This window comes from Oryctolagus cuniculus, chromosome 10, assembly GCF_964237555.1.
Source record: "Oryctolagus cuniculus chromosome 10, mOryCun1.1, whole genome shotgun sequence".
NCBI classification, from domain to species: domain Eukaryota; kingdom Metazoa; phylum Chordata; class Mammalia; order Lagomorpha; family Leporidae; genus Oryctolagus; species Oryctolagus cuniculus.
This window is the reverse complement of record NC_091441.1, coordinates 15,121,954-15,135,855: the sequence shown is the minus strand read 5'-3', so window position 1 is coordinate 15,135,855 and position 13,902 is coordinate 15,121,954. Positions and strand designations below refer to the sequence as shown.

Sequence of the window (13,902 nt, the reverse complement as noted above, 5' to 3'; positions counted from 1 at the left end):
TGTGAGTCTGAACATAAATGTGAAAATAGAGATTACATAAATGAAAATACTTTGTAAAACTATCAAGTGCTGGGGCTTGTGCTATGGTATAGTAGGCTAAGCCTCTGCTTGTGGTGCCGGCATCCCACATGGGCCCTGGTTCGTTTCCTAGCTGCTCCACTTCCAATCCAGCTCTCTGCTATGGCCTGGGAGAGCAGTGGAAGATGGCCCAAGTTCTTGGGCCCCTGTACCCACATGGGAGACACAGAAGAGGCTCCTGGATCCTGGCTTCAGATAGGCCCAGCTCCGGCCATTGCGGTCATTTGGGGAGTGAACCAGTGGATGGAAGACCTCTCTCTCTGTCTTTCCCTCTCTGTGCCTGTAACTCTGCCTCTTAAATATTTATTTATTTATTTATTTGAAAGTCAAGTTACACAGAGAGAGGAGAGGCAGAGAGAGAGAGGGGTCTTCCATCCTCTGGTTCACTCCCCAATTGGCCGCAATGACCAGAGCTGCACCAGTCCGAAGCCAGGATCTAGGAGCTTCTTCTGGGTCTCCCACATGGGTGTAGGGGCCCAAGGATCTGGGCCATCTTCCACTGCTATCCCAGGCCATAGCAGAAAGCTGGACGGGAAGTGGAATAGCCGGGTCTTGAACCGGCGCCCATGTGGGATGCCGGTGCTTCAGGCCAGGGCTTTAACCTGTTGCACCACAGTGTTGGCCCCAATTATAAAAGCAAAAACTATCAAGTACTATTCCAGTGCGTGGAGTTATTTTTATTACTGTTTTATTTTATTTTATTTTTTTTGAGAAAGAGAGAGTGAGCACTCAAGAGAGTTTCCATCTTCTGGTTCACTTTCCCAACACCTACAACAGTCTGGCCACCAAAGCTGGGACCTGGTAACCTAATCCAGGTTTCCCCCATGGTGGCAGGAATACTACTTGAGCCATACCCTGCTGTTTCCAGGGTCTGCATTAGCAGGACCCTGGAATTTTGAGTGAAACTGAGACTTGAACCCAGGCAATCTGATATAGGGTATTGGCATCCCAAGCAGCATCTTAACTACTAGGCCAAATACTTGCCTGAAATTTTTTTTATTGGTGGATTATCACCATTGAATTGTTTTGGCTATTGGATATGTGAGCTCTATACTAATTATAGTTGTGATTGAACTCCTGGTATTGCATTTGACCTTGAAGTAAACAACCTTCCTGCAAGGAGTCCAACTGGGGAGGGAGTGCAGAGCTGTGAGGTGAAAGGGAGAGTTCCATGGCCTTAGACACGCTTTCCAGCTGAGTGGATTAGGATTTCCACTTAGTCTCTCTGATCCTCAGTTTCCTCAACTGTGGAATGGGAACAGTGACCTTTGCCTTAAATGACCATTGTGAAAAGAGGGAGATGGTATACATGAAAATGCTGAGAAGAGGCTCAAGTGTGAGGCAAGAGAGCATACATTTTTGTTCAGGAGTCATAAAGGCCAAGTCTCATATTCTAGGTTTGGTAAGTCTGGCGGTGGCGAGATGGAAGGAGGGAAAAGTGCCCATTTCATATGAGATGATCTGGGCTATGAGGCTTACATGGTGTAAACACCCCATGCGTGTAAATGTCAGATGCAGTTCGGAAGAATAATTTTTCTATTTGTGGTCTTCTAAAACTATTTGCAGGCCACTTTGAGAACATTCTAGGTGACAACAATATAAATGACCAGACCAAAATCCTTGTGGTGAATGCTGCCTACTTTGTCGGGAAGTGGATGAAGAAATTTCCTGAATCAGAAACAAAAGAATGCCCCTTCAGAGTCAACAAGGTATGTGGCAGCAGGTAGTGGTGAGAGGATTCCAACTATACATCTGAAAAATTGCAGCAGTAGATACAGGCGCACAATTTATTCTAATGAGGAAAATGATGGCATGGAAGGCAAAGTGTTTTCCTGGGATGAGCAGCTGTGAGGAAAGTGACAGAGTAAGAAAGAACCATAAACAGAGATGCTCCTCCATTCCTTTACAGGGAGTCTTCAGGGTCTGAGTTGAGTGATACTTTATGGAACTTGTATCTCAGTGGGTAAAGCTAAACTAGCAACTGGAAAATAGCTGCAAATATTTGGGACCTTCATCAAGAAAAGAAAACAAATAAAACACTACTGTTAAAGGCCTTAGGATTATCAAGAAACCTGACAATGTAGAAATTTTGTTCCTTATTGATTAATTCCTCTATGACCTTATTTTCTCACCTGTTGATAGTGAGGTATATGCTTCTGGTATTTTCTTTTATACTTCATAAGGTGCTTTCTGGTACTTCTCGGCTGTGCAGAAAAAGTATAACTTCCTCCTCTCCACCACTGGGAGCCATCATGGGGAAGAATGAGAAGGCTGTTTGACATAGTAGTCTCATTAATACGGTTGAGGTAGTTGTGTAAAAATGAATTACTAGAAATAGGTAAGATACACCCTTTGTCAATAAAATCAAAGAACTGAAACTGGGAAATTGACCTATTCCAGTGGAGAACCTAAGGAAACGTACAGGATAACATGATTTGGTGTCATTTGGTGCAATCTGGTGTGGTAAGAACTGAGACGTACAGCAACAGCACAACAGGTTAGCACAGTACTTGAAGGCAGCTTATTTACTTTGTAGTCCTAGGCATCAATTTCAACTTTCAGGTTTCTCTTAACACCCAGAGTACTTAGCATCAATTGCTTTTATTTTTGCCAAGTACAGAAACACCTTCTCATGCTAGAACCAAAGAGGAAAAGTTCTTCAAGATACAGCCTACGCCTGGATTAGCTGGCTTCCATTACTCTTGCTTTGTTCCCCTGGAGTTTTTCTTCATATTACTCCTCCCACTTTCTTACACACTTAGATCTTCTCCTAGTGCAAGGACTTAAGGGTAGGGACATGCCTTATTCTCTTCAGTGTTTACAATCCCTTGCACAATAGCAAATGCTTTGCAAATTTGCTGAATGAATGCTCAGTCATTCTTCAAGGATTATTTTGATTAAACAGTCATCATCAGACAAAATTTGGTTGCTGTTGTTTGCATTTTCATTGGGAGAGGACAATAGCCACTATTCCATTATTGCTCCTTACCTACTCAAAATAACCCATGGTTGTTGTGGGATACTGGGGAGCCAGGACGCAGGCCTCATTTTGATTCTTGTTCCTGGCTGCAGTGGTCTTCCCAATGCTGAATGCTAGGGCCAGGACTGGCCCTGAACACCACAGATGGTCTGAGATGCTAGGGACACAACATGCGGCTCCTCAGGCTCTGCATTTTTTCCACACACAGCCTCTTGCTGTGGATGGCTTTTGGACCTAGTGTCATCTTTTATTTGGAACTGAAGTGGATCATGGCTTTACTTTCCACTGGGAGGTGAGGAGGTGTGGGTCCCAGTGGCCTCAACTGTGTCCACACTGTCTTGCTGGTGATAGAGACCCCCTCTGGTACATTCAATTAGTGGTTGGCCATCTACCTTGAGAAGGGCTGGCAAAGGGCCCTTACGTTGGTAAGTAAAATCTGAAATGTATTGCTAAAGGTGTTTCTTGTTAAAGCTCCAGGGCTACATCACAAAATGTAATTAGTCAAGTGACTAATTGAACTTTTGTGTCAACCACACCAAGTGTAGTTTTTACATGTAAGGAAGTTTTAATAAATGTCTTCTGAGAAGGGAGGAATTATGAGTGCTTTATGCTTCTTAATAAATCATAAAGCTACACTGTGTCAGATCCTGGAAACCCAGACTCTATTATTAATAGAATTAATAGGTGTTTGAATTAACAAATATTTCATTTAATAAGAATATAAAATACCACCCAGGGCTGTTTGTGGATATACCCTCCTTTTGAATGCAATTGCTGGTACTTTTCCTTTGATTCCTTTGAATTGCTTTTGTCAGCTCCTAAAGTTGTTTTTTTTAAAGATTTATTTATCTGTTTGAAAGTCAGAGTTAGAGAGAGAGAGGGGGAAAGGGGGAGAGAGAGAGAGAGAGAGTGAGTTAGTGATAGAGAGAGAGAGAGAGAGAGAGGGAGAGAGAGAGAGAAAGAGAGAATATTCCATCCACTGGTACACTCCCCAGATGGCTGTAATGGTCAGGACTGGCACAATTCGAAGCCAGGAGCCAGGAACTTCTTCCAGGTTTCCCAAATGGGTGGCAGAGCCCAAGCATTTGGGCCATCTTCTTCTGCTTTTCCCAGGCCATTAGCAGGGAGCTGAATCAAAAGTGGAACAACTGGCAATTGAACTGGTGCCCATATGGATGCTGGCATTGTAGGCGGCAGCTTTACCTTCTATGGCACAACACTGGCTCCAACTCCCAAACTTTTTGGGGGACAGGACTAAATTTTGTCTCATGTCCTGTGGTGTTCTCTTTAAGGAATACACTAAATTGGAGTAGTTATATTATTAGAAGTTTAGTGCCTTTTCTTTTTATATATTTATGGATTTTTACGTACTTATAGGTATGTATTTTCTGGGATAAATATTTAATGATATTCAGAGGATATATCCTAATTTGTGTTTTGGAAAAAGGGTTTATTGTACCTGTATTCTGCTGACGAATGAAATTCATGACAGATTTGGAGGCTACAACCATATGCATTTCCAGAAACGACTAGCAGTATAACCTGATGGATAACAAACCTGTATTTTCTTTAGGAGAAGTAAATGAAAGGCTTATTAGTTAATTTCAAAAGTAGAATGTCTTTCTATTCTAATTTAGTTTCTGGTTATATATGGAGTTAAAATCTTCAACTATTTATCAACCAAATGTTTAGTGAGTAATTGCTATATGTTGGCATATATCAACATAATAATACATATTTTCTGCTTTGATTGTATTCTAGTGGGAGGGGAGGTTGAGACGGTCATGTGAATGTGTCTAACACTGTGACCGGTGTTACAACTGAGGAGTGTAAGAAAGTAAAATAAGTGAGGTGGAGCTGTGCTTGACAGAGGTGTTTGGTAAGGATCAGTTCTTTGTCTGAGATCTCAGACACAAGCTTTACTGCAGTGTTATCCCTGCAGGCCGATATAAAGCATGAAATTTCACCCCATGAGGGTCAGTTAACAGGCAAATACTCAATAGAAAGTGTATATCACAACAAGAAGTCACACTGAATTTCTATCAGTCTTTTACTTCTTAGTGTGAATTCATAATTTTTCTTTATAAACTCGGTCACCTCTGTAACAGGGGCAGGAGTTCACATGTTACCATGGGCAGAGAGAAGAAAAGGCCTGGGGTGGTTCCTGGAGATCAAGGCCGGGGTAGTTAAGACCTTGAGTCCCATGGTGAGAGGACCATGTAGTGTACTGGAGCTGAAAGGGATCTTGAGATAATTTCTTTCAAGCATTCTCATTTTCTAAAATCATAAAATTAAATATGCAAAAATTACAGAGGGCAGTCAAGCAAACACCAGTGGACTTCCCAACCAACTTTTTTTAAAAAATATTTATTTATTTATATATTTGAAAGTCAGAGTGACACAGAGAGAGGAGAGGCAGAGGAGAGAGAGAGACACAGAGAGAGAGAGAGGTCTTCCATCGGGTGGTTCACTCCCCAGATGGCTGCAACGGCCAGAGCTGCGCTGATCCAAAGCCAGGAGCCAGGTGCTTCTTCCAGGTCTCCCACGTGGGTGCAGGGACCCAAGGACTTAGGCCATTTTCTATTGCTTTCCCAGGCCACAGTAGAGAGCTGGACAAGAAGTGGAGCAGCCGGGTCTCGAACCGGCGCCCATATGGGATGCCAGTGCTTCAGGTCAGGGCGTTAACCCACTGCACCACAGCACTGCCCCCCCCCCCCAACCAACTTTATAAACCTAACATTTTGCCTTGATTGTTTGAGACATTTTCAATAGAAAATATTATGACAATTGCATGGCCTTTTGTGTGTCCTCTGCTACCCCACCCTGCCTTGGGCCTCATGCTCTCCTATTCCTCTCCCTTCTTCCCCAGTGGTAGCCATTGTTCTGAATTTTCCAATTCCCTAGTTGCACTGACAAAGATACTGAGACCCAGAGAGGTAAAGTGACTTGCTGAAGGTCACATCTGTTTATGTCACACCTGGGACTAGAACCCAAGGTTCTCAATACTGCATCTCTGCTGCTCAGATCAGAGTAGGTGCCAATGCTGGGAGGAGTGGGTGACTCAAACTGATGGTGGTATTGTTCTGCTGTAAGCTAGGTATTTAACTTGGGTATTTTATTAGGAAAAACTGTACAAATAGATATTTGCATTTGTGTTCAAATTTACTTTTAAGTCAGCCCAACCAAGAGAAAAGATCTCATAATTATAGGCATGTATTAAGACTAACTTAAACTTTGCCAACATGTTGAGTAAAAGTTTTATGTATGCAACTATGGTATTACATATAGTCCTATAATGTATGAAATGGGAAATTACAAAGCACACAGTGACATTTCAAAGGAAGCCATAAGCTCTTCACAGGATGTCTCTGATGGTTTGGGTGCCTTTTGGATCCAAGTGGGTGCATTATAAGCCTTTTTGACACAGTTATCTCAAGACCAAGGCTGCGTATGTATGTATATGTACATGTGTGCATATATATATGCACATACACGTGACTCTGTGTTCCCATACATATAGGCTTGTGTGTGTATGTGCAGTATATATGTGCATGTGTTTCTGTGTGTGTATATGCTCATATGTATGTATGCATATTTATTTCTGTTACGTAATTGGGAAGTAAGCAGTCCAGATGTTTCTTCTTCAACAGACAGACTCCAAACCAGTGCAGATGATGAATATGGAAGCTACCTTCTGTATGGGCAACATTGATGACATCAATTGTAAGGTCATTGAGCTTCCTTTTCAAAATAAACATCTCAGCATGCTCATCCTGCTGCCCAAGGATGTGGAGGACGAGTCGACAGGCTTGGAGAAGGTAAAGATGGAGCAGGTGCTCACTGTGAAAGTCCCCCTGCCCCTCTATGGCAGAGTGGTGCAGGGACAATGCTGTGTGGGGCTGTGAGAAGTGGGTGGCCGCCCTGCCTTCCTCGCCACTGGCTTGGTCACTTCCAAGGATTGCAAAGTCTTTTCTGGGCCTTTCCTCTTTGATATTAGAAGTAGCCAACAATGTACCAATGCCATCTCACTAGTCCAAGTGATCAATTTCAGTTCACAATTGATCATAATGAAAGGACTAAGAGTCAAAGGGATCACATAAACAAGTCTAGTACCTGCTAATACTAACCGATAGAATAAATAAAGGGGAGAGTGATCCAACATGGGAAGTGAGATACACAGCAGACTCATAGAATGGCAGATGTCCTAAACAGCACTCTGGCCTCAGAATCAGCCCTAAAGCCATTCGGATCCAGCTGAAAAGCCCATGAGAGTATTTTAGGCATGGAAAGCCAAGACACTCTGGCAAAAAAAAACAAAAACAAAAACAAAAACAAAAACAAAACAAAACCTAAATGAAAGATCTCTATGAGTGAGATCCCAGTGGAAAGAATAGGTCTTCAAAGAAGGAGGTACCTTTCTCTGAAGGGAGGAGAGAACTTCCACTTTGACTATGACCTTGTCTAAATAAGATAAGAGCTGGAGAACTCAAAAGGCTTCCATAGCCTTGGAAACTCATGACTGGAGCATAGGGAGATTACTGATGCCATAAACAGGAGTGTCAATTTGTTAAGTCAACAACAGGAGTCACTGTGCACTTACTCCTCATGTAGGATCTCTGTCCTTAATGTGCTGTACATTGAGATTTAATGCTATAATGAGTACTCAAACAGTATTTTTCACTTTGTGTTTCTATGTGGGTGCAAACTGTTGAAATCTTTACTTAATGTATACTAAACTGATCTTCTGTATATATAGAAAATTGAAAATGAATCTTGATGTGAATGGAAGGGGAGAGAGAGCGGGAAAGGGGAGGGTTGTGGGTGGGAGGGAAGTCATTGGAGGGTGGGGGGAAGCCATTGCAGTCCATAAGCTGTACTTTGGAAATCTATATTCATTAAATAAAAGTTAAAAAAAAAAAGAAGTAGCCAACATTATTTTGGTACTTACATGATGCCAGGTTGCGTGATCTCATTTAACTTCTACAACAGTCCAATGAGTTAGAAATTATTGCCAGACTCTTATTTGCTCATGAGGAACTGGTGAGCAGAGGGGCAGATAACTGGCCAACAGTCACCTAACTAGTCAATGGGAGGTAGACTTGGGGTTTGAGCCCAGGAAGTTGGAGCCATGTTCCTAACTCCAGGCTTAAGTGCCTTCTTATCTTAGCAGCATATCACATATACTTCTTGGTCTACTCTCCAGAGAACAAAAGCTTTTTTCCTTTTTCAAGAAGTAGTAGAGACTACTTTTAGAGTAGTTTTAGGGTTATAAAAAAATGAGCAGAGAATATAGAGACTTCCCGTATAGTCCTCCTCTTCCCAGTCCTGCAGTTTCTCTATTATTAGCGTCTTGCTTTAGTGTGGTACAGTTATTACCTTTGATGAGTCAACATTGATATATTATTATAAGAAGCCCACTGTTTACGTTAAGGTTTGTTCCTTTTGTTTTATGTTTATGAGTTTTTACTACATACATACATGTAAATGAGATTTTATTATACTTCAATAAGTTTCTGGATGGGCAGGTGCTTGGTTTAGCAGTTAAAAACTCTGGTGGGGATGCCTGCATCTCATTCCGGAGAGCCTGGACTTAATGCCCACTTTTGGCTCCTGATCTCCTGATTCCAGCATCCTGCTAATGTGAACCTTAGGAGGCAGCAGTGATAGCGCAAGTAATTGGTTCCTACCACCCTGGGTTGTGTTCCTGGCTCCTGGCTGGGGCTCTGGTCCAGCTCTTGCCATTGTGAGCCTTTGGGGGAGTGAAAAAGCAGGCTGAGAGCTTTCTTTCTTTCTCTGTCTGTCTGTCTCTCTGATTCTTAAATCAATAATAAGTTAAAAAATTATTTTCATGCAAAAATTTTGAAATCATATATATTAGGGGTTCAAAAAATTCGTGGAAAACATGTGCTATGAAAAAACAGTGCATGCGTCATTCCTTAGACTTAAAGAGCCAGGGATTAACTGTTGTATTTCCAGTCAGGGCTCAGTTATACCTGAATTCCAGGGGACAGTCTAAGCCAGTCCCCGTCCTACCACTGGTCACTATGTTGTATCTTCTTTTTATCAACTGGATCATGATTTCTTTCCGCATCCTACTTTGATGTGTTGTTCTCTTTCTTTTCCACTGCATTTTATGCTTTGATCTCAGCCATTACGTGTTTGCCTTGGATTTTACCATATTTAAAGTGCCCTCATGCAAACACCAGTGTTTTATTCATAATGCATTTCAGTGAAGAAAACTGTATTTTGAGTTTCAGGAAGGAATATCTAAAAACACATATTGTGTGTGTCAGGGCCACCATAACAGAGCACCATGAAGTGGGTGGCTTGAGTGCAACAGAACTTCATTTTCTCATAGTTGTGGGATTTACAAATCTCAGATCAGGCGTTAGCAGGGTTGGTTCTTTCCAAGGGTTGTGAGTGTTCTGTGTCCCACTTCTGCCTTCTGGAAGGTTGCTGGCCACCTTTGACACTCTTGGAAGATACTTCACTGCCTCCTGCCTTCCCCCTTGCAGGGCATTGCCCTGTGTTTGCGACTGTCTCTGTCCAGACTCTCCTTTTGTGTAAGGACATCAGGCACTTTGGGTGACCTCATCTCAGCTAATTACACTGGAAACAACCCTGTTTCCAAATGTCATATTTGGAGGTATTTCTGTGAATTGTGGGGCACAGGCCAACACGTTTACAAGTATAAAATGGTTCCTTTGAGTGACGGTGGATTCTCCCCCTTTTCACCACTCCTGAGTGACAAACGGACAAGAGCATATACCAGTTGGCTCAAAACCTCTATTTTTTTAAATAATCTTTTGATTCTAATAATTTATCTTAAATGAAACCATATCCACTGAAAAGCCATTATAATAGGTTAATAAGAGAATCAAATGATCCCTTCTCTCATAACAAAGAGAAATACAACAGCCTGTGACCTTGCCATGTCCTTGATCTTTATCAGTTCTGTGTGAGCATGCGGGTGCAATATTGTTCCGTGGTAGTAACAGTTAACTATATCATTATCCCCTGGTGTATGTGTCCTTCTTTTGCCTCCAACCAGTGGAGAAAGGGCAAGCAGCAATTTATGATTTGCTCAATGAAGAGTGTGACGACTGAGTAATTTTGTGCTTCACTGCATCTCTCATTTTTCAGACCAGCTGAAATGGACGCAGTCACCACCTGTGATATTAAAGAACAACTCAGAGAGAGTCCATGTTTCCATTGTAAAAGAAGAGTGACTTTAGCTTTAACTTGAGTTATTAAATTTGATTCCATGCCTACCACAACAATATCCTGGATTTCTATATAGAGACTATAAGAAGTATTCAAGAAATACATATAAAAACCTTTCTAATGTTATATTCATTTTACTATTGTGTATGCAACAAAACCCGTGTATCTGCTTCTATAGCTACTTTATAACTGAAAGCAAATAAAAACCCTGCTCTTACATTCCAGTGCAAGGGGATAATTGCTGTAGGGTTGGGAGGAGAACCAAGCTGGTGGTTCACCCATACAGCTTTGAAACTGGGTTCACAAGAATATTTTTCTCATATAAGATTTTTAAAAAATATTAATTAATTTTTTTTTGACAGGCAGAGTGGACAGTGAGAGAAAGAGACAGAGAGGAAGGTCTTCCTTTTGCCGTTGGTTCATCCTCCAATGGCCGCCGTGGCTGGTGCACTGTGCTGATCCGATGGCAGGAGCCAGGTACTTATCCTGGTCTCCCATGGGGTGCAGGGCCCTAGGACTTGGGCCATCCTCCACTGCACTCCTGGGCCATAGCAGAGAGCTGGCCTGGAAGAGGGGCAACCGGGACAGAATCCGGCGCCCCAACCTGGACTAGAACCTGGTGTGCCGGAGCCACAAGGCAGAGGATTAGCCTAGTGAGCCACGGTGCCAGCTTAATTAATTTATTTTTTAAGGAAGACAAATTTCATATGTGCAACCTTAGGAATATAGTAGTTCTTCCCACCATACCTGCCCTCCCACTCACACTCACACCCCTCCTCCTCCTCCCTCTCCCCTTCCCAGTCCCATTCTCTATTAAGATTAATTTTCAATTAACTTTGTACATAGAAGACCAACTCTATACTAAGTAAAGATTTCAACAATTTGCACACACATGCACACACACAAACTGTTAAAGAATAAGTATCACATTTAACTCTCATAATACAACTCATTGAGGATAGAGGTCCTGCATGGGAAGCAAGTGCACAGAGATTCCTGTTGTTAATTTAACAATTAACACTTTTATGTATGATGTCAGTGACCACCTGAGGCTCTTGACATGAGCTGTCTAGGCTATGGAAACCTTTTGAATCCACTATCTCCGTCAGTATTTAGACAAGGCCATTAGCAAAGTGGAAGTTCTCTGTTCTCTTTAGAGAAAAGTATATCCTTCTTTGATGGCCACTTCTTTCCATTGGGATCTCACAGAGATTCTTCATGGAGAATATTTTTTTTTTTTTTTTTTGCCTCAGTATCTTGGCTTTCCATGCTTGAAATGCTCTCATGGGCTTTTCAGCCAGACAAGAATGCCTTAAGGGCTGATTCTGAGATCAGAGTGTTACTTAAAGCAGTTATCATTCTATGAGTCTGCTGAAGATGTTGTAACTTTATTCCTTCCTACAATAATTTCCTTTCCTTTTTGTCTTTCAGATTGAGAAACAGCTCAACTCAGAGACGCTGTTGCAGTGGACAAATCCTAGCACCATGGCTAATGCCAAAGTCAAACTCTCCATTCCAAAATTTAAGGTGGAAAAGATGATTGATCCCAAAGCTAGCCTGGAAAATCTAGGGCTGAAAACTATCTTTGATGAAAATACCTCTGATTTTTCTGGAATGTCAGAGACCAAGGGAGTGGCCCTATCACACGTTATTCACAGAGTGTGCTTGGAAATAAATGAAGATGGGGGAGAGTCCATAGAGGTGCCTGGATCACGGATCCTGCAACACAAGGATGAGTTCAATGCTGACCACCCATTTATTTACATCATCAGGCACAACAAAACTCGAAACATCATTTTCTTTGGCAAGTTCTGTTCTCCTTAAGCAGGGTAGCACAAGTTAAGTCCCTTTGGACTTGTCTACAAGCTCTGCATCCAGAGAATCACTTTCTAAATACAGTATATTGTTAATGTTCCTGGATCAGGAAGCAACTTGTACTTTTCCTGTGTAGCCTCCACAGTAATGGGCCCTTCCTTTCCAATTCTTTCATTTCCCTTGTTCTCCACAAAAGATAAGGACGTGCTTTTAATGAACAGTAGTCATCTTAGAGTAAAAATATTTATTTGTCATGAGGGGTCTTTAAAAAGGTCATGGAAAATGAGTATTATAAAAAGTACTATGCCTGGATTTCAGTTTTTTTTTTTTTTGTACCAGAAAATAAGCTTACCCTTTAACTCCATTTTTCTATTAAGTTTTTAATGTACCCCTGTATTTGTCAAACTGTCTGGGTTATTGCCAGAAATACCTTCTTCTACAAGAAAATATCTGGAGGATCTTATCCCCAGAACTTTGCCTTTCTTCACTGAGATGTAGAATTTTCTAGACAATCTCATTTCCCGAAAAACTAAAGAAACTGTAGTGTATTAGACTCTTGGGCATATATTCAGGCTAAGAAGTTCCCATGTTAAACTATGGGAAATAGATATTGTTATTCAAACTCTGAATTCTGAGATTTTAGAAAGGTAACATGTGATACACATGGCATGTTATGTATCAACTTCATTGATAGGATCTGAGACAGCACTGTACAAAATTTTTGCAACAAAATGTAGAATATACACATAAAATAGCTAAGTAATGACTCTAAGTAAGCCATAAGAGATCAGCTTTTACTGGCAAATGAACTGACATAAACTAATGAAAAATTTTGTTGGCAGAACATTTTTTAGATTTTTGAATGTGGGATATGGAAATACATTCCTATAGTAGTGAAAGTATAAGAACCCCCCTCACCCCCAAAAAGCTCATATCTTCTTAATAATTGACTCTCATTCTTGATAGACATCCCACCTGGTCATTTAGTGGTGCTAGACTGGGGGCAGGGGTTACTAAATGGTTTTGGATGTCTCATACCAGGAACCTGAATTGACAGAGACTTTTGCAATAGCTAATAAAGTAATTTTATGTGTTGAAGGAACTTGTCTTTTTGTTTACTGTGATAGTGGGAAAATAAAGGAACCCAGCATCTTTAGAAAATATAAGTAAAGCTATGCTCACACTGTCCTGACACATTTTGTTTCCAGGTCTATGGATTTAGTTACTTTAGATACAGAGTTTGTCACTTGCATTAATAATAATGTTTAGACCGGTGCCGCGGCTCACTAGGCTAATCCTCCGCATTGCGGCACTGGCACACCAAGTTCTAGTCTCGGTCAGGGCGCCGGATTCTGTCCCTGTTGCCCCTCTTCTAGGCCAGCTCTCTGCTGTGGCCAGGGAGTGCAGTGGAGGATGGCCCAAGTGCTTGGGCCCTGCACCCCATGGGAGACCAAAATAAGCACCTGGCTCTTGCCATCGGATCGGCGCGGTGCGCCGGCTGCAGCGTGCCAGCCGCGGCGGCCATTGGAGGGTGAGCCAACGGCAAAGGAAGACCTTTCACTCTGTCTCTCTCTCTCACTGTCCCCTCTGCCTGTCAAAAAAAAAAAATGTTTAAAGTTGATGTGATAAGCTATCTGTGTTGCAGATTCATTTATTAATTCACTACCAAAAGGGTCTATTTTTCTGTAGGTTGTGACATTCCTTCCCATCTCTCTGCCTTAGTGATCATTGTACATAGATTCCTCTTGCTCTGAAGGTTCAATGTGGAATTTCTCCTAATTGTTGAATTACATGTTATTTTGACC

The 13,902-nt window shown here is 41.7% G+C and overlaps 1 protein-coding gene across 1 annotated transcript in view; it reads left to right on the top strand.

Annotated features, from left to right (window-relative positions):
• SERPINB5 (serpin family B member 5) overlaps positions 1–13,195 on the top strand; it is a 29,600-nt gene extending 16,405 nt beyond the window's left edge. The window contains exons 5-7 of the mRNA XM_002713632.5: positions 1,645–1,787; positions 6,709–6,876; positions 11,714–13,195. Coding sequence (XP_002713678.1) covers positions 1,645–1,787; positions 6,709–6,876; positions 11,714–12,106 — 704 coding nt within the window. The 3' untranslated portion in view covers positions 12,107–13,195. The remainder of the gene's footprint in view (positions 1–1,644; positions 1,788–6,708; positions 6,877–11,713) is intronic.
• The last annotated feature ends 707 nt before the right edge of the window (positions 13,196–13,902 follow it).